Genomic DNA, 20,347 nt, shown 5'->3' on the forward strand with positions numbered 1-20,347 from the left:
CCACCACCCCCCAATCGCCCTTCCCCGCGTCCTTCGGGTTTTTCCGAGCGCTCTGTAAGTTTGCGAGCGGTGTGCGAGGAATTTAAATGCGAGCGTTCTCATTCTATCAAACGGTTGAGCGGTTAAAAACATCCAGCGCGGACGTGCGCGGCAGCCGGCGAGGCCGCTTTATCGCGGGCGCCGCGGACTCCAGATGTCCGCGGCGCCGTTGCCGCGCGGATCGAGCCGCGACTCATTTGCATAATCACATTCAAATTGCTTGATAAACTCGCCGCGGATTTGTTGCGCTTCCGCCTTTCTGTGTAAATGACAATTTCACCGTTTGACTGAGGTAGAGGAGGACGAGAGGTAACTGGGGGACGGGGGTGGTGGTGGTGGTTGGGGGGGGGGGGGGCTGAAAGTAATACACTCGAAATGGGATTCGGATGCACTGGTGGAAACGTGCATGTGACGGGGGGGGGGGCGCATCCTTCTCCATCAAAATTGCAATTGGACTGAAAACAGAGGTCACAAGAGGAGGACGAGGCGTTTAGGGGGCGGGGGTGACACAAAATAAGGGTCTCAATGTTTGTGGGCACGGATCAAAACAAAATATTTGCCCCGCGTCTTTCCCTTATTTCTCTGGTGACTTTAATCAGACATTTCTCTGATATTATTTGTGCGGAACAACTGCGACGCGCAGAATCGTACGGGTGGAATGTTGACTCTGCAATTGTACGTGGACTCCAGTGACCCTTGTGAGGATGAGTGGCTTGGATGATGAATGCATGGATGTACAGGTGGAATCATATTTCTGCATTACTATATGTGGAAGGCGGCACGGTGGCTCAGCTGGTAAAGCGTCGGCCTCACATTTCTGAGGTCCGGGGTTCAATCCCACACCCGCCCGTGTGGCGTTTGCATGTTCTCCCCGTGCCTGCGTGGCTTTTCTCCGGGTGGGCACTCCGCTTTCATCCCACATCATTAATTGGACACCGTAAATTGCCCCGCTGGTGTGATTGTGAGTGCGGTTGTTATCTGTCTCGATGCGCCCTGCGATTGGTTGGCGACCGGTTCAGGGTGTACTCCGCCTCCTGCCCGTTGACAGCTAGGATAGGCTCCAGCGCTCCCCGCGACCCTCGTGAGGTTAAGCGGCTAAGAAAATGGACGGATGGACTATATGTAGAAGTATGTATAGGGAGAATAGTACTTGTGAAAAGGGTATACAATTGTAATATACATGCATAACAATTGAAATAGTGTGCATACGTGCGCAAGCTATGCATTTAGCATGTGCGGACGAGTGCATGCCTGTTATCACTTGCACAGTACACGTTATTGTACACCGAGGTACCGCAAAGTACAAGTTTGATAACATGTAATTAATGTGTAATAGCAAGACTCGCGGGTAATGTTGTGGTTGCATCACAGCTGCGCTGTGATAAGCTTGTCAAGTTACATCATCGGTAACCGGAGGAGCGAGAGCGCTTTCATCAGTCTCTGCGCACCTGTGCGTTCCTTTGTGGGGGGGGGGCTCGTCTGATTATGTTCGGTCCCGTCTGATGTGTTGTTCCGACAGCTGTTTGAGCTGGCGCGGCGCCCGCCCCCGTGCCCCCCGCGAGCGTTCACACTCTCGCTCCCTGAATCGCTCGCGGCGACGTAATCCACAACGCAGACCCCCCCCCCCCCCCCACCACCACCACCACCCACTCCCCATGGGCGGCTCCTCGCGTTAAAGGCAACAGAGGGGAGCCGCTTCATTGCGCACTCGCCCAAATGAAATCGTGAGCATGCGTTAGCGACAAACTACTTATCTTGAAAATCACGTTTTAGGTTCATTGAAGGTTGCCCACCTGTGTGAACCCGCATTCATCACACGGGGACAGAAACACAATAACCAAAAGAATGCAAGTATGATTATCGAGCGGAAAATAAGCAATGGGGCAATTTTAGATCTGCCGCTATGAATTTTAGCGCTTTCAATGCTCTTTTGTTGTCGTCTTTGATAGGTTGAAGGCATGCAAAGGGGCAAATGGAAAATCTGAAATTTCACCCTGAACAGCCTCAGCGTCGACCAAATGTATAAAGAAATTGCATTTTTTAAATATGGTCATTTATACTATGTTTTGGGGCACGAGATTTGAGGGTGCAAGACTAACAAAGAGACTTCAGACATTGGTTATGAAATACATCCTAACCTCCGAATGGCCTTTTGTTGGCAACTGTGATGTGCAGTCAGCTAGCTAGCTAGCTAGCTAAGCCTAGACCCCAAAACTGCCCTTTAGAGCGCCTTGAAAGATGTCAGACAAAGTGGCATCCGATTTTCCAGGTCGTAGCAGTTGTAATTTATCATTTTTTTATGCCTAATTTTATAAAACCGACAGTTGGAAAATGTTCCAATCGTCAAAATTCAGCAAGGTTCACGTCCCTTTTTTTTTTTTGGGTGGGAATGTGTTCAAAATGGCTACACGCTACCGTGAGACGTAGCGGCCTTCTGGACGGTGGCCGTCCCCTGGCTGAGCCTCTTCTTGGCCTCCAGGACCGGGTTCTCAAACTGGGTTTTCTGGTTGATGTGGCTGCAAGGCAAACAAGCAGAGTTCATGTACGCGAGGGCGGACGCAGACCCCACACGCCAGCCGAGCGAGCGCGCTGCGTCGCTCTGGCGCCGTCGATTATGCGCGCTAACGAAGCCGACGATACGCGTCATTATTAATCCGCTCTTTAATAACGCAGCGCACGTGCGGCGAAGACCGGCTCGCCTCTTTTTGTAATAGGAAACCGCGATGCGCCCGCTCATAGAAAAACAAGCCAAATTGCAGTGATGCCGGCGAGCGGTCGTCAAGCCGAAGCTGTCCGTCTACCTGGCGTCCACTCTGCCTGCCCGAACGGCATCTCAGCGCCTCGCAGGGTTCCTCCCGCGGCCTGACCGAAAATAAACTTTTTTTTTTTTTTCCCCTTAAATCACCTTTCCTTAATGTTGAAAAATAAATACCGGCACAAAGGCGGCAGAGCCGCAAGTCAACTCCCAGATCGTTTACCTGCTCCTCCTCGCAGGCGCGTTACAATAACTCGGACGAAGTGAGACGCGTGCTACGTTTCTGATGTTTATTTTTAAACATCAACATCCCGTGACACACAAACACACGGATCACGTGCGGGCCCGCCGCACGCCAATGACTTCCCTCACTCAGTCTGCTCGTGATCCGGCGGCGGCGTTACTGGAGGCCAGCCGCGGCATCCGCTGCGTTCCGTGCATGCAGTACATTTGCGGGAGCACGTCTACGTTTCGTGCAGCATATTTCAGTTCTATTGTACACGTGAGGAACATTTGGAGTAGTTCAAATGCAACAATACTCGTGCGTGCGTTTCTAACAGTACAGTTGTGGTTAAACTGCGATTAGGTGTATTTTTTAATAGGACGTGTGAGGTTACACGTGCACGTTAAATTACAAGTGTGCACGAGCATTATGAGGTACACGTGTAACTGTAACTGTACATGTTGTACTACGTGTTCGTTGGATGTGTGTAAGAGTATCTCAGTGGCACATGTGCATCAGTACATACGTGTATTTCGGGAGGGAGTAATACACACAATTGTACTCGAATGTGACGCACACTAATATGTGAAATCGCACCAAAGGGGAGGAGCTTCATTGAATCAGGCCGCAGCCTTGTCTAAGACAAAAAAGCTGTTTTTGCCGCCATCACTTTTTTTGCAGTTAATGTGTAATCGGACAGTCTACTTCTTTTATATTACTAATTGTGATAGTTTGTGTTAGATGTCTGTACTGGTAAATGTGGTTGTTGTTGTGGGCTGACTCAGTAGCACTAGTCATTTTTCATTGATCAAAATCGATAAAAATAATCCTGATGTACGAACATGTTTTTCTGACATCGAATACTACCTCGAAAATAATTGGCTTTCCCGGTACCACCATAATGACAAATATTCAAATCTAGTGTGTTTATTCCGAAAAGGTATATTCAATATTTTGTTCGCTACGGTTACGTTAGGCACAGTTTCAACCTGAACACCTTTCTTAATGTGCTTTGCATGAACAATGTATCCAATAGGTCAAGTCATATGTACGCGAGCTACGGCGTTCACGGCCTCCGCCGGACGCCGAAGCTCGGCTAACGGCCTCCGCCGGACGAGCGAGTCATTCCGCCCGAAGAAATCATCCGAATATTCAACATTATTTACAGCCACAGGTTCACATCTGTATGGACGTCTTCCTCCGTCTTCCCGATCAACCGATTCTGCTATTTCTTCATCAGATGGGGATAAATCCAAGAAATCAGCACTGGCCACAAAGGTGTCCCGTGCGATCGAGCATTTGGAACGGCACGGTACTTGTCACATCCGTACGCGCAAGTCATGTGACCTGCCCTATCATAATAAATATAAAGAAATAAATATTATATAAAACACTATTAAATGAGAGAGGATTTAACGTCACATTCTCAAGATAGAGGACATATTTGTTCATACAAAGCACTGGATTTCCCCTTTAAATATAGAAAAATCAAACTGCCCTTTAATAATGATTCAATCAAAATATACTGTAGATCAAAGTTGAGTAAAAAAAATAAATAAAATGGTGGAAAACATTGACAAATGAAATGGAACGCTATCTAAAAATTAATCTACAACTGAAGTGTGCGTGTACAGTGTAAAATGGCCGAGAAATGCGTTGTCATGGATTTTAGAAGAAAAGTTCTACTGTCACATTATGCGCAGTGTAAATGTTTAATTCAGTGATTTTTTTTTTTCTTCTTCTTCTTTTTTCGTGCACCTTTAGCGGTAGGCCGTGTCCTCCTCGTGGTGCAAGTACTTTGACAATCACCGGGCCAATTAGCTGCACGTAGAAACGAGTGTCAAAGTTCACGCGTGGCAGATTTGCATTAAACGTCCAGTCGTACATGGAACGGTGCTCGTGATTTCGAGAAGCGGGACGTGTGAACGTGTACGATTCCATTTTGTCGTACATGCGCAGTTGATTTGTACAATTACAACAGAAAAGGAGGATGACGCTTGAAGTGTGTTTATTTTTAGACGGAATATTTCGCGAAGGAACGCGCGCGTCAAAGCGCACTCTTTGCCCGCCGGCAAAACAAACAAATAAATAAACATAAAAGCATGAATCAATAAGACTCACTCAACGTAGTACGTGCCGTACTGCGGGTCGTCAATTTCCTCCCAGCCGTAAGGCAACTCTACAGAGAGAGAGAGAGAGAGAGAAAAGACAGAAGCGGCGTGTTTAGAAGACAAACGTCAACAGGGTCTCACGTTGTTTGACTTGGAAGATGCCCGGGATCATTCCCAGAACATTTGGGTCAGACGGGCTCGGAAGCGAAGAAAGGGGGAACAAAGGCAACAGAGAGAGAAAGAAAGGAGCTTTTCATGCAAGAAGAAGCTTTTCAGAGCGCTTGCTTTCTCTCAGCCCGCTGAAATAGTCCATTAGATAAAAAAAAAAAAAACCGGCTCGCTTCAAGCTCGGGGTTGAGGCCTCCGTTGCCGATCCTGAGATGTGACGTCGCCGCTGAAATTGGGAGGAAGCTGCTCTCCCGAGCTCCAGTTGGTGAGTCCGCATAAATCTTCTTCAAGGCTGAATCCAACTACTTGATTCTCTTGATCTGCCTCACAGTCCAACGGCTGGGGGTTTGAATCCCGGCTCCTCCCGCGATCCAAAATCCTGTTTGGCTCACTGAAGACTAAATTGTCCGAGGTGTGAATCGGACCCCGCGGTTGGCTGGCGACCGGTCCGAAGGGGCAGCCCGCGACGTAATCTTGCCCAAAGGCAGCAACTTATCCAGAAAATGGACGGACGACTGGCTTTTCTACGCCAAATATATGATCGGGGAAAATATTGAATAAAAAGCAGCACGTGTGACTATTGCGAAGTAGAACCTGTAAGGGTGCGCAATCCGGGGCACTGGCCCTATTTGTTCCCATCAGAAATCATACAAATAGCTCCAATTTGTTCGATGGTCACACCGTCACCATCTAAAAATCTTTTCCGGCCAACTTTAGGAAAAATTGAGCTTTTAATGGCTTGTATATGAGTTGGAAGGTTACTGGATGTCTGTCATGAAATGTAAAATCAATCTTTTGTTTTTTTTTTTTTTTTGGTATGCGACACATACTTGACGACGACATTATGTCATATTGATAAGTTCAAAAAAAATACCTCCATCCTCGCACTTCTCGGGGGGCTTCGCCTTCTTGGCCAAGCGGGGGTCCAACCACGTGGTTGTCTTGGTGTTGTGACTGCGGAGCACAGAGAGCACGTGATGACACGCCGCTCCAAAAATGTAAAAAATAAACCAATGTTGCATTTCCTGAGGCGCAGTCACAAAACTATGTTTCATGATTTGCAGCGCCAAAAATCACATTTAAAAAATGGGGGAAATGTGGAAGAGTTGTTATTAAAAATTGTGTGGGGGTGGCAGTAAGTTACAAACAAATCAAAGTCAAAATAAATGAAATAAAAATGTTGCCACCCCCCCATCAAAGAAAAAAAATATGAAAAAAAAATTGCATTACTGCTGTCTCCTCTAATTTAATAATATCTCTCAGTCAGGATTCCTAATTTATTTACAAGCACTGAGTCTTGATAGCTGTTAATTAATTACCATATTTTATGCACTATAAGGCGCACATTAAAGCCTTTAATTCTCTCAAAAGTCAACGGTGCGCCTTATAATCGGGTGCGCCTTATATATGGATCAATATTGAGCCTTGAGCGCAGCGCCATCTAATGGATGCATACCGTAACCCCATCCTTTGCTGTAGCGTCTATTCTATGCGCCTTATAATGCGGTGCGCCTAATATATGGGAACATTTTCAAATAGGCTAACCATTGAAGGTGCGCCTTATAATGCAGTGCGCCTTATAGTGCGAAAAATACGGTAATTAGATTAAAAGGTTATGCTTCATATGCTGTGGTATCAATTTGGAAAAACATAGACAACTTTAGAACAGAGTTGACTCTTGTCAACTTTTATTTTGCAATTCTAATTGTTTTAGGCGTTGACGTCGGCGGCTACGTCACATTGGCAAGTGCGCAGCGACGCCGACTGCTTTGTCAGGTTTGACCCCTAAAAAGTTTCTTTCTTGCTTAAAAAAAGACAATTTGTCTGAAATTAAAACACAGATTTCAAGCTCGAAATGAGATGACTTGTCAAGTCACATAGTTGAAGTCAAGTCTCTTGGCTACCACGTCAAAGTCAAGTCATTTGGAAGGATTCGGCAGGCGAGTTGCAAGTCTTAAAGCTGCCAACTCGAGTCGAGTCACGTGACTTGAGTCGAGTCGAGTCACGTGACTTGAGTCGAGTCGAGTCACGTGACTTGAGTCGAGTCGAGTCACGTGACTTGAGTCGAGTCGAGTCACGTGACTTGTGTAACCCCCCATCTCTGCTGTCGCGATTGCGTTTGGTGCAGCGATCCGATAACTGCAGGTAATGTCGCACGTCAAGGCGCGTCGACGGCGTACGTTCGCCGTTGCGTCGGGATTTTGATGGGGTCGGACCAGCGACGGAGGCCCCCGCGTGCAGCCTGACAAAACCAGCGACTCACTCGATGAAGTAGACCATCCCCGTCTCGGTGTAAGCCATCTCCCAGTTGAGCGGAAGCGGCTCCAGGCTGTCGTCGCGGGGGAGGGAGCTCCACGTGCGGAAGTCCATGGCGCTGCCCGACTGGGCGTAGCTGGGCACCGCCCGCCTCCAGTCGGCCTTGTGCTCTGCCGACGAGACGGAAAGTTAGCCCGACCGAGGAGGAAGGGGGGGAGGGGGGGGGCTTCGGAGCTCACGGTAAACACGCGCGTTTACCCGCCCGGGGGCTGCTTTGCATCTGCATGTGCGCACGCAGTTAGTATGTGCAACGTGGCCCTCAGGACGGGGGGGCTGCAATAACGGATATGCAACTTCACAGTCAAAATGGCCAATTGAGCCCGCCGGGCTTCCTCGCTACGCTAATATTGCATTCTTTTGTACACAAGGCTACGTCTCGTCTTTAATGAGAAACTACTCAACAATAAACAAGAGACGTGCAATAAAAGCGCTCCTCGCTCGGATGCTTTTATTAAAGGAGCACGTGTTTTTCATGGGGAACACCGCGAAAAAAAAGCAACGCGCGCGCTCATTTTGATGATTGATACAGTAATGCCAATTCCTTTGTTTTGTTTTGTCCCCCCACCCCCCGCTTGTGGGTTTGACGTGAAAAGCTCGATTGTTCAACTTTGGTTTCCAAGCGCTGACAACTGAAGTGGGCAAATCGCAAGCGTCGTCCGTAAGTGAAACGGCAGCTCTCTGGTTTCGATGTTGGTCACACCGCTACTGAGCATCCACGTGAAGCGCTATTAATTGTTTGAATTCCCAATATAATCCGACACATACGTCAACCGTGTGTTCCAATACTTTTGCCCTGGTCAAAAAACGGCCGGCTTCAAACGAGGGACGCGAGGGTGGACGTCGCAATGAAGGACGTAATGAGCCGATGACTTTAACATTTGGAAATGAGGTGGGGAAGATGAAGCATCCAATCACAGCAAAGCTCAATTTACATTTCACCTTATGACGACAAATCGGCGGAGTGCCAAGCGGAGACGACCAACTTGAATAGCTTGGAAAAGGTCTTTTGTGGCATTTCCACCCAAAATGATCGTGCAAAGTATCGTTACGCTAGCAAGACTAAGCGCTACTCTCATCCACAAGCAGCTTCTATTGGTTCTCTTTGACCGGCACAGATGATCTTATTGGCCGGTGTGACGGTCTGAGCGCTCCCCCCCCCCCCCACCGTGCTGAAAAGTCTCCTTGTGATTAATGCGCACGCGTTACTAACAGGGGAATTCTGGGTACGTAGCTGACGCTTACTGGGAAATCCCCCGGTCTCGTAATTCCCCTTCCTCTACAAAGACGTAACAGATATTTCTGATAATTCTGCTCGGGGAAGGGCCGCCGGTGGTGCCGGAGCGAGACGGCGCAGTCTGTTTATTTGACGACGAGCGCTCATGCGGGCAATTTGGAGCGCAGACCCGGTCGTCATATTCCAGTCTACGAGGCAGATCCCAGCAGAACCGCGCTCTGCCGCTTCGGGCCCCACAAAGCCAAAGGCCGCACGATGTGGCCGGTTGAGGAGGTCACGGTCGGGGTGAAGGCGCTGCCAGACCAGCGGACGGGTCAGCGAGACGCTAAACAAGCCGAGAGCCGAAAGGCTTAACGCTCATATTTTCCATGAGGCTCGTTCTCAGTCGGACCGTAACTCTGCCCATCTTTGGCCGCCCGCAGAGCAACGGCGGCGCCGTCGTCGTCGTTCGCTGGCCATAAAAAGCGCTTCCAGGCGGCCATGCTTTTGTGGGTCCGTGCGCACGTGCGTCTATTTGGGCTCAAATACGAGCAAGTTGTTGGATAAACACGGCGGATTTGTGCGGATCTGCGGCGCGGCTGAGTGAGCGGCGGCGTGAGCCTTCACTGTTAGCAACAGGTGAAAAATAAACACAAAGGACAAAATCGGCTTCATTCTCCTTCGTTTTAATCACGGCACACTTTTTGGACCGCGTCCTCGGTGTGAAGGGCTCTCAAAACTCGTACCACGTGAAAATGAATAGGAAAAAAAGGTGTGTGCTTTATGAAAAGGCACGTGGAAAATATTTAACAGCCGACGCTTATGTTAATCTACTTCATATTTGCATAAAAGGGTACAAGTATGAAAGCTGCTAACTGCGTACAGTTGCGAACGGGTCAAGCGCAAACTTAAAGCGCTTTGAAGTACACTTTTGGGACTTGACGTGGACTCAATTAGTCCGGAGAGCAAAACGAGTACGTGGTGGCGCCACTCATCTGCTTACGTTAGCATAATTGCTACGTTAAGGATCTTTATCTGAAGCCATCCCGCCTCCCCGACTGTTTTGCGTTTGGTTGTATTTTCCTTTTTTCTGTGGATAGATAAGACCACGCCACATCCATATTGTGATTTTTTTTGTTTGTTTGTTTTGTTTCGTTTCGGGGTTCCCGTCGACTCACCGGGCAAGCCGTTGACCAGCGGCGGCCTCTCGTCGTCGTCCTCCTCCTCGGGCACGGAGCTGTCTTTGCGGTCCATCTTGCTGACGGAGGTGGTGCGCTTGCGGGGGACGTCGCCGCCGAAGTCCTCGTCGAACAGGACCTGGTCCACCAGGTCGGGCTGGACCAGGTTGGGCTCGGCGGGGGGCTTCGGGGTCCCGTAGAAGTTGCCTTGACCAAAAAAATGTGACAAGGAGAACGACTTGGTGCGCATCCCTGGTGGAAGGCGTTGGTTTTATTTTTGAAAATGTTGAAAGTTATTGACTGCAAATATGAAAAAAAAGAAAATGGGATTGTCATTGTGATGGAAACCTCTTTAAGAATTGATTTGATATCTCTGATATCCAAGTTAAGCCCTGTGTGCTCTTTGTGCTCACTCGCGAGACAATTCGGCACACGAGTAGAACAACCAGAAAGCACAAGTACAACAATCGTAAATGTTTCCACTCCTGAATGACTTTTCTGGATACTCGTTGGAGAATAACAAGGTCAACGTGAAGCAGAGCTATTCGAAGGCCTAATGGTGGAAAAATAGAAGGATGGGGGGGGGGGGGGCAGATCTGGTGATTTTATGTGGCCCGCAGAGGCAAATCATGTGCATCAACTTGAGTTATTTTTTTTTTTTTTTTAATCTGTACCAATGTTTCAAAGTCATATCATTAATGATAACGTTGAGATATTGCAAGCATTTTTTTCTTACCAAACATGAACAATAGTTGGGAAACGCGTTACCCGTGATTGCCGTTTCCAAAACCGGTTCATAAATTTCACACGTGTAAATACGATGAGGCGGTTAAAGATTTTTATCGTTTCACAGTCATAACGGCCTTTCGGGGGAAGCCGTAAGCGCAATGTGGCCCGTGACAAATATGAGTTTGACACCCCTGGGCTAAATGGTCTTTCTCGTGCAGTACTAGTAAGGTTTACATTTGTACTTGTAGCTCAAAAGTGGGGAAAAATGTTTTTAAACATTTCTTCCGAGGAGCATAGCAGCTCCTAACCTGAAACTTTAAAGGTAAAAAAAACCGAGGGGTGTACAATGTACATAAGTAAACATCGTCAAGTAAGTATTCATATTTCCTCTCATTTCTTTTTTTTTTTTTTTTTTGTCAATTTCCTTTGACAAGGAATGCAGAAATTGCAGTTTCGAATTCACATTGTGTGCAAATTTTGTCACAACAAATGTAATCATGCAGCTCCAAAGATAAAAACGTAACGTTCACGTTTGGGCAATTTCATGCTCCCGGCAGGTTGTCTGAACTCGCCGCCATGTTGAAATTGCTGAAATGCTCACGAGTGACGACCAAAAGGCCTGCATGCGCACGTGCCTTGAGCTTTATTTTTCTGGATATGAAAAAATGTTCCATACTCAAACAGCTTTGCAATCGGACGGATCAAGCTCGTTACCTAGAATAATGCAAAGATTGTTGATCTGTTTTCGTCTTTCTCGGCGTGCTTCACCCGTCCTGCTCCTCGGCGAGTCTCGCACTACGGGGCCTGTCGTGACTCACGTAACATTCAAACCACTCCGCTTGCGACGTGCGTGTGACTCATTACGCTGTTCACCGAATATAGCAATTAGCTATCTTCCCAACTCGAGAAAAGCTCGCGTTACACATGATAAATATTTAGTCCGATAACAGAAGCGAGGGGGAGGGGGAGGACGCCGGGCTAAATGGCGTGTTGCCGAGCGCGCTGGCCCCCATTTATTTGCAGGTAATCCGTTTGCAAGGTGGAGCGTTTCCCTCCCGTAAAGTGATCGCCAAATAAGACTCGGCTGCGCTTTAATCGCGATTTTTAATGAGATTAATTAAAGAACAGAGCGCGACACCGCTGGGAAATGCAATTTAATTAGGCTCTGTGGAAGTGGGGGGGGGGGGGGAGAGAGAAGAGTATTTTGACGCAGCTGCACACGAGAGCACGCAGAAGCTTTCCGTGTAGCGAACGAGGAACGACGTCACGGGCCTGAAGAGCCACGACGCTGACGATCTTTTTATAGCCGCGTTGAGATCTTGGACTGACATTCTTGAGACGGGCTTTTTCGTCTCCGAGCAGGATGATGAACGAGAAGGCGGATGGACGGATCGCAGTCGTTCCTTGACTGTGATCCCCCTTTGACGCACCACCACCAAAACATTCCTCCTTTCTCCTTCTCTTTTCTTTGAAAAATTTCCACTGTAATTTTTTTCATATTTACGATACGTAGACCCGACCCCCCCCCCCCACCACCCTACATCTTTTGCACACAAAGCAAGGAAACAATAATTCCCCACACAAAGGGGCAAGAATTGACACGTTTTGCCCCCCCCCCCCCCTGAGACGTCGGGTCGCTGCTATTCTAACGAGTCACGACTCGCAACCCTCCACCGTCGCGTCGATGACCCGCGGCACGTGCTGCAAAGGAAAAACAGACTCATGACACGGCTTGATTTCTTTTTTTTTTGCCCCAAAAACTCTTAACACCCTGATTCTCGTGCTTCCTTTATCCACCTCCTGCACAATATTTAATGCACATTGTGCAAAATCCACAGTGAATCCACGTAATAATCGCGGGATTCAACAATTGGCAGATTTTTTTGGTTTCATTTTCTATTTCTTTTCCATTTTCAGGGTGTGGAGCAAACCCCCCAAAAAGACAAAGATTATTTATTTATTCAATCATTCACTTATTTATTTGTTTGTTTGTTTATTTATTTATTTGTCCGTTCATTTATTTATTTATTATACCTGCTTATTCAAGAATTTTGGAAGTGGAAGAATATTAAAATAAAATAAACTAAAAAGAGCGTCAACTATCCATGTGTTGGGTTTATTATTTTGTCATGCATTTGTTGATATCATCCTTGCCCGAGTCGTTCTCTTTGCGAGCGGCTGCGTGACCCGGCGACATCTGGAAGGGGGGGTGCACCCCCTCCCTTGCTGACTTCAAAGCAGATACTCCTCCTTACTGGGAATCAGATGCCCTGGTGACCTCTGGCAGGTTTATTAGCTTTGAAGAAATATTTACGTTAGTATTTGTCTTTGTGTCGGTCTTGCCATCTGTTCCTCCATTCGAATTTGTGACCTTTTGACCTGAGAAACTAATAAAAAGAGGGACCCCCGGTAAGGCTGATTCGGAAGCTGGTTTGGAGACGCAGCAGGTCGGTCAAACCTGGGCCAAATCGAAGACCTCTTCTGTCCCTTCATTTGCGTATTCAGTCCAGCGGTTGGGTTCAAACCTGACAGTGTGGTTCTTTGCTCTTCAGTGTCCGGCCCGGTCCCGAACTTCCCGGCGTTATCGCATCTCTACTGTACTGGGCAGTACTACAATTTCATTTCTCTTCTTTAGCTTCTTGCGTTATCATTTGTCGTAAATAACTTCCTTTTTAAATGTGACATCCATTTCAAACTTCTTATAGGAAATCGAGATTTTTATGAGCTTCTCCACGTCATCGGCTGGATTTGCGTTTCTTTTTCCTGGACTCACATTTGAAAAGGCATACAAAAAAAAATTCTCATAGCGTTGTCGTTCTTTACCGTGGCCGCACATGACGCGCACGCCGCAAACGCAGACGAACGCGAGGCAAGCCTCTCCAGCGGCGGCATCGGTCACAGACGGCTTCGTTACCGCGCGTAGCGACACGGACGAGTCCGCCGGCTGATCTGCCGTCACGGGCCGACATGCATCGGCCACGCTAGCTGTGTGATTAACGAGGCGCTAAGCGGTCACGCGCAGGCTAACTCAGATGTTTCCCATACGGACCTGCCTCAGCGTCAATACGCGGTGCTCAACTACGTTGCTGTTCCGTTCAAAATTGAACGCGTCGTCAATTATGACGGCCGAACAAAAAAAACATTTTCGGGTAAATTACAAACACGTTAACTAGTGAAAACATACGGAGGAACGGACACACGCACGCAACTTCATTCCACTAAAGTTTCTTGTTTTCACCGTGGAGAAAGATGAATAAAAAACACAAGTTGTACTTTCCCAATGTGCGCTAGCGTATGACAAAGCGTGTGAAAGCGCTAGCTTGTGATTCGCTGACGCTGGAGTGTCAAAAGGAAACGAGGAGCATCGTGGGTAAAGACTGAGGTCTCTCCTAGCCAATGGGATGCCAGGAAGATGCGACAGCAGTAGCCAATGGGAGAGCGGCTCGATCGCGCCACTTTCAAACCAAGATTTGGGATGTTTACGTTCAGTGCAATTTGGGGGCTGCGAATCCAGGGCCCATTTCTGCCTTTCGTGTCCTGAATTTTCCTCATAACAAGAAAGAATATTTTCCTGAGGAGGCGTTTTCCCAACCGGAATTTTTTCTTACAAGAGACGTTTGAAGTAGAAGTACTACTGTATATCAAATGATCTTACGGCAATACCCTCAAAAAAAAAAAAAAAAAAAAAAACACATGCGTTTCCGATGGTTGGAATTTGCAATAAAAAATTTACAAATCACAAAACATGGACAACAACAACAACAACACCCAAACATGTAGCAAGTGATCTCTGTAACAACCCCGGCTAATCATAGCTCCTCCTTCATCCGTCGGTATCAGATGATGCATCTCTTCGACATCCTCCCTCGACACCAACTCCTGCTTTCCGAGTGCCTTGCGCTTTGGTGCCATCGTGTGGCGTCTTGCGTCGTTACAGGGCGAGCGCAAAAACCGTGAACGAGTTTTCACTTGAATCGTTTCCAGGAGGAAAAACGTGCAAATTGGCAAATATGCGGTTTCAGGGACGTGTGCAAAACGTTCACAACCATGAAAATTGAATATACACGAGCCAAGTGACTCCTTTTGTAAAATAACTAATTGTGCATGTAAAAATCTTTGATTTTGTATCATTTATGAATCAGATTTTTTTTTTTTTAAATGTAGGAAATGAAGGAAACTCTCTAAGAGATGGACCACTGCAAAGTGATACGAAACCATATTTTCAATTGCATTACTTATTGTTTCAGCCCATTTTTTTTCTTACGTTTTTTCTCCACTCCCCTTTCCGGTCGCCACAGCAACAAGAGAAGCACAAGCCATTGGCCCGTCACGATCTGAGGCGCGCCAAACAAACGTCGTCCTCCTCACCTCTCGGCCAATCGCGCCTCGCCGGCCACTAACGAGGCCCGTCAGGCAGGTCGGAGTGATTCGTAAAAGAAGTTCGACGAGGGTATTTAAGGGAAATTATGCGAATGAACGGTGACCATAAAAGCAGAGGTGGGGGCGCTACACATGAGCCATCAGCATAATGAGCATCCAGGCAAGTCACTTGAGACTATTAGCAAGACTATTACGGTTATCTCCGGGCCCCATTAGCGCGCCACCCTGAGCACAGTTCAGCCGGCGGAAAGAGAAGCCGCTCGGCAAAAGTCCCGCGCACGGCGACCCCGCCGACCTGTGACGGAACCGGGCCGACCTTGTTTATTTTGCCCTCTTCCCCCCAAGCGCTCTCCGAGACGGAGAGCCGGGAAGTTAATGCGATTACTTCCGCTCCGCCTTTGGAGTGCGGGACGCTCGACGCTGGCAGCTCAAGCTTGTGCTGACTGGCTTTTATTTCGGAGTGGGGGGGTCCCCACAGCATCCCCCGGAGATACGGCCAAACGGGTGTCCCATCATTCTAAATACAGTGCGGGGATCCACAGATTAATTGTCCAACATATTCCTACTTCCTCACAAAACAGACATAGGTAGGAAGTGAACTCCGTGCACGGCTGCCCCGACGTTTTCCTACTTCTCCGTTAAGGGGTCGCCACAGTGCGTCATCTCATATTTGTCTGGTAGAGTTTTGACGCCGGATATCCTTTCCTGACGGAACCGCTCTGCATTTTAGCCGGGGAGAGAAGCTTACAGCGCCTGGTATTCCCTGGCCGTCTCCCATCCAAGTACTAACCAGGGCCAAACCCGATCAGCTTGCGAGATCTGACGTTCTCAGGGTAGCGTTCCTACGCCGCCTTCTTCTTCTTCTTCTTCTTCTTCTTTTCCTTTGGGCTTGTCCCGTTATGGGTCATCTTTTTCCATCCAAGCCCGTCTCGTGCATCTTCTTCTCTACCACCCTGACTGTCCTCATGTCCTCCCTCACAACATCCATCAATCTTTTCTTTGGTCTTCCTCTCTCTCGCTCTTTTGTCTGGCAGCCCCATCCTCAGACTCTCTGGCCTCTGGACATGTCCGAACCATCCAAGTCTGCTCTCTCGAACTGACCTTGTCTCCAAAACCTCCAACTTTGGCTGTCCCTCGAATGAGCTGGTTTCTAATCCTATCCAACCAAGCGAGAACCATTTCTGCCACCGTCTCTAATCCGTCCATCTTGGCCGGCCTCACCACTGTTTTCTAAACTTTGCCCTTCTTCATCCTAGCGGAGACTCTTCTGTCACATAACACACCAGACACCTTTCGCCAGCTGTTCCAACCTGCTTGGACCCGTTTCTTCACTTCCTTTCCACACTCTCCACTGCTCTGTTTTGTTGAGCCCAAGTATTTGAAGTCATCCTCCCTTGCTATCGCTTCCCCCTCCACCTTTCTTAGTCACGCACATGTATTCAGTTTTACTTGGGCTAATCTTCATTCCTCTCCTTTCCAGTGCATGTCTCCGTCTTTCTAATTGTTCCTCCGCCTGCTCCCTGCTTTCACTGCAGATCACAATATCATCGTAGTCCAAGGGGATTCCAGTCTAACCTCAGCTGTCGGCCTATCCGTTACTACCGCAAACAGGAAGGGGCTCGGCGCGGATCCCTGATGCCGTCCCACCTCCACCTTCAATTCTTCTGACACACCAACGGCACACCTCACCGCTGTTCTGCTGCCCTCATACATGTCCTGTGCTATAAGATATTTCTCCACCACACCAGACTTGCACATGCCGTACCACAGTTCCTCTCTTGGTACTCTGTCATGGACTTTCTCCAGGTCTACAAAGAATTTGCTTCCTAGTCCATCGTCTCATATTAACAATGCGTTTGCGATAATGCCTACAGTGTGTTGTTCCTGAAAGAGGGCGGGAGAACATGCCAACTCCGCGTCAACAGAGATTGTAACGTAGATCTCCCGTCTGCGAGGCAGACCTCCAAACCGCGGGATGAAGATTTGGCATCGCTCGCGTCTTCATGCTCTCCCCGGCTCACCCAATTTCTCTGCCGGGTCAAAGTTTGGCCGCGTTTGGGCTCGGTGGCGACTCGTCACCTCCTGCGAGGAGACGCCAGACGTTTTATCGCGCGGATCAGAGACTGACGGAAGTAGCCGACGCAACAGGCCCGCAGCCGTCGCTGCGCCTTCTGCCGGTCCGCACACACAATAACCCAGGAGGCGTCTCTCAGCCTTAAGGCGCTTTTCTGGATGGAGGAGGATTTGCCTTTATCTTTTTAATTCTCCATCATATGGGGAAGAGCGGCGCTCAGATGCCGGCGCTGAATGGGAAGGAGGCAGAAAGCGCCGTGCGGTCGGTCCATTCAGGTCACTCGCGAATTGTCGGGGGTTTTGGCGGGACACGCCGGGATTTCCTCGCCTTTATTTCGCCGCGGTGCGGATTTGCGACGAGAGAGAGAATGCAAATAATAATAATTTTTACTTCAGCGTATGGTCATGCCTCATTGAAAACGGCTAGATAATAATACAGTACTTAATAGACGGCAGTCATTGGCCTTGCCAAACAATCGTGTAATTATCATCATATTACTGGTGCAGTAATTAGATGAATCGGCCCACGCACGCTCGCACGCACCCATGCACGCTCTGACTCGTCAGTCGCCACCGGGCTTGAACCGCGTCCCGTCTCCATCAAGGCGCGCGAGCGCACTCACCATCGTACGTGCCGCTCTCCAGGAGAAGGCCGCTCTCCTCCAGGATCCGGAAGTCTCCCAGGCTGATGAAGTTGTAGTCCACGCCGGGCACCTCGCCCTCCCGGGGGAGCCTGGTGGTGCCTGCGCCGAATCAAAACGGATTGATCAACGGGGATTGGAACGCTGCAGAAAACGCGTCGTGTCAAAATTATTTCTCAAAGAAACTGGACTTTGACGGCAGCCATCTTGGACCGCCATGATGGGATCACCTGTGAGGATCGTTAGTGGCGGCCAGAACCAAGCAAGAAGAACCTCGTTGCGCCAAAGCGCGGCTGGCGCACATCGGCGAACAATCGGAATCAGAGTCAGCTTTAATGGCCGAGTGTGTAAAAACACACAAGGAGTTTTTCCTCCATCAGTCGCTGCTGTCCTGGTACGGGAGAGTCGCCAAGTCCCGAGCGTTAAATGCCTCTGAACTCACCATCTTCGTGGATGATCCTGCGGTGTCCGGGTGCTCTAAGCTCAACCAAAACTCGGTTCTCAGTTTGGAAAACTGTAAAAACTCTTCGAACCTGTTCAAAACTTCGACTTACAAGTTGAATTCGTTCTGTGATCGAGTTCAGTTTTACGCATGTCAAAATCTATTTTAATCTATGTTCCCCAATGAAATTTTAGGAAATCCCCCCGCCAAAGTTCAATTGAAGTTTTAATTTGAGTAAAATATCACTGTTTTATAAAAGAGAATGTAATACACATTTATTTGTAGATACTTTTTTAAAAGGGTAAATTCTAGTTATTGGACTTGGCCCTTCAAAGGTAAAGTTTGGGTTGTTTTTTTTTTTTTTGATGAAAGAAAGGAATGATTATCAAATAACAAATTGAATCATATCCTCTCTGGACTATTCCAACAAATGAAAAATCCAATTAGATTGTATGAAAACAATCCACGGCATTGAAGCGCTAAGAGAAGCCACTGGAACGTTTTGACGGATTCCATTTAGTTTTGTTCTTTATATTTCAAAATGAATTTGGGAAAAAAAAAAAAAACCTATGGAAATAACATTGACAAAAAACATTGACGATTCGATTGGTCCGTTGCAATCGTACTGCGACTGATCGGCGTCGCTTACCGTCGATCTAATCGGATTTTATATGCCGAGTGACTTGCTTGTAATTGACCCCTCCGTACGGGGCACTTAACAAACAATTTGTAAAAATGGCAAATACGATACAATACATTCTTAACTGAGAGAGACGCCATGCTTCTGATTTCATTCAATTATTCACACATAGCAATGTTACGCTAGCGAAGAACGTCTCATTCATGTATACGAGACGTGTATTAAAAAAATCATATATAGGGCATATCTTCGTGCAAACGCAGTCTGGTTAAGCTTCGGCCGCGAGCCGGCAAGAAAGCGACACGTTTGTGCAGTCCGATCGTCGCTAAATATCGCTCAACAAAGAATAAGTGTGTCAATCGATCACACGCAGCAGTGTTACGCTAGCGAAGAACTTCAAATTCATTGATACGAGACGTGGATTGAAAATCAAATATAGGGCATACCTTGGTGCAAACATGTGTGTTCCGGTTGATATTAGATGGATTCAGTTGATGATGGGGTCTTCCACAAAGTTTGATCCATCGAAGGCATTTTTCGTACCGGGTCTTCGGTTTGGGAAAGGGTACGAATCGAAGTCCCACCGACTCGCCTTTCGGGATACCTGTCGTCACGATTACAAAGTCCGTGACGACGCCTCTTAACCATATTTTTTGTGAAATAACCCAAGTACGCGATAAAACGCTAACTAAACCTATACTGGACCACGCAATGTTGTCTGAGAAAATGGCGGGAGCAAAAACGGGCTTTGGTTGATGCGGATCTCTGGCCTCTGATTGGTCAGTGACGCGGATTGCGCAATGTCCACGGAGGGGTCAATTAGCGGGGAAGCCGAGCTGATTGCGGCGGCCCAGTGGCCCGTTAAGTAACTTTACGTTGCCGTTTCTGGGGGGGATTTTCTTGCATCCTGCTCTAATTGGAGCGCGGCAGCTTTTCGGCACCCGGCAGATGATTAATCGGCCCGTTTGATAGTGAGAGAACATCAGAGCGGCCTTCTTTGCGGCGCTCCTCGGCGACGCGCTTTCGCCGTTAGCCGAAGTGCTTGACGCTGCCTCCCGTCGCCCGAGAACGCCAACCCTGGCCGCTTCTCATTAAGACCGGCTTTGCTCTCAAAAACGTCGTAGCGCAATTACTTGAGCCGCCGCGGCCCGGCACCTGCCAACGGCCTCGTACCCGCGACCGTTATGCCGCCACGCGCTCTGCAGCGGGCGGCGACCTAATGAGGCCGCGTTCCGGTTGGGCGCGGCGGCCGAGTGAGAGCAGAGCAGAGCCGGGGCAGACACTTTGGAGTTTTTTTTTTTTTTTTTTTTTTAAATCTGATATCTTGCAACAATAGGGAGGGGACTAGACATTTTTTGTGGTACACTGGCAAGGTATAATAACATTGGAATGCAAAATTAATTTGCTAATGACCTAAAGATGTTACAAACTAGGCAGTA

General features: G+C 48.1%; 1 protein-coding gene across 5 annotated transcripts in view; it reads right to left on the reverse strand.

The window, feature by feature from the left end:
- The window catches only part of LOC133508084 (membrane-associated guanylate kinase, WW and PDZ domain-containing protein 3-like), a 118,077-nt gene that overhangs the window by 20,175 nt on the left and 77,555 nt on the right, over positions 1–20,347 (reverse strand). For 4 of the 5 annotated variants that reach the window (XR_009796974.1, XM_061833805.1, XM_061833806.1 and 1 more), the window contains 6 exons: positions 17,809–17,928; positions 10,004–10,210; positions 7,560–7,722; positions 6,171–6,250; positions 5,139–5,196; positions 2,455–2,555 (listed from right to left, as the gene is read on the reverse strand). Coding sequence is in view for 4 of the 5 variants with exons in the window: in XM_061833805.1 (XP_061689789.1) it covers positions 2,455–2,555; positions 5,139–5,196; positions 6,171–6,250; positions 7,560–7,722; positions 10,004–10,210; positions 17,809–17,928 (729 nt within the window). In the remaining variant the exon portion in view is untranslated. Of the gene's footprint in view, positions 1–2,454; positions 2,556–5,138; positions 5,197–6,170; positions 6,251–7,559; positions 7,723–10,003; positions 10,211–11,446; positions 12,228–17,808; positions 17,929–20,347 lie in introns of those variants that run through there. The other variant, XM_061833807.1, reaches the window with a different exon arrangement.

The sequence above is a fragment of the Syngnathoides biaculeatus genome, chromosome 10 (assembly GCF_019802595.1).
Source record: "Syngnathoides biaculeatus isolate LvHL_M chromosome 10, ASM1980259v1, whole genome shotgun sequence".
Taxonomy (NCBI): domain Eukaryota; kingdom Metazoa; phylum Chordata; class Actinopteri; order Syngnathiformes; family Syngnathidae; genus Syngnathoides; species Syngnathoides biaculeatus.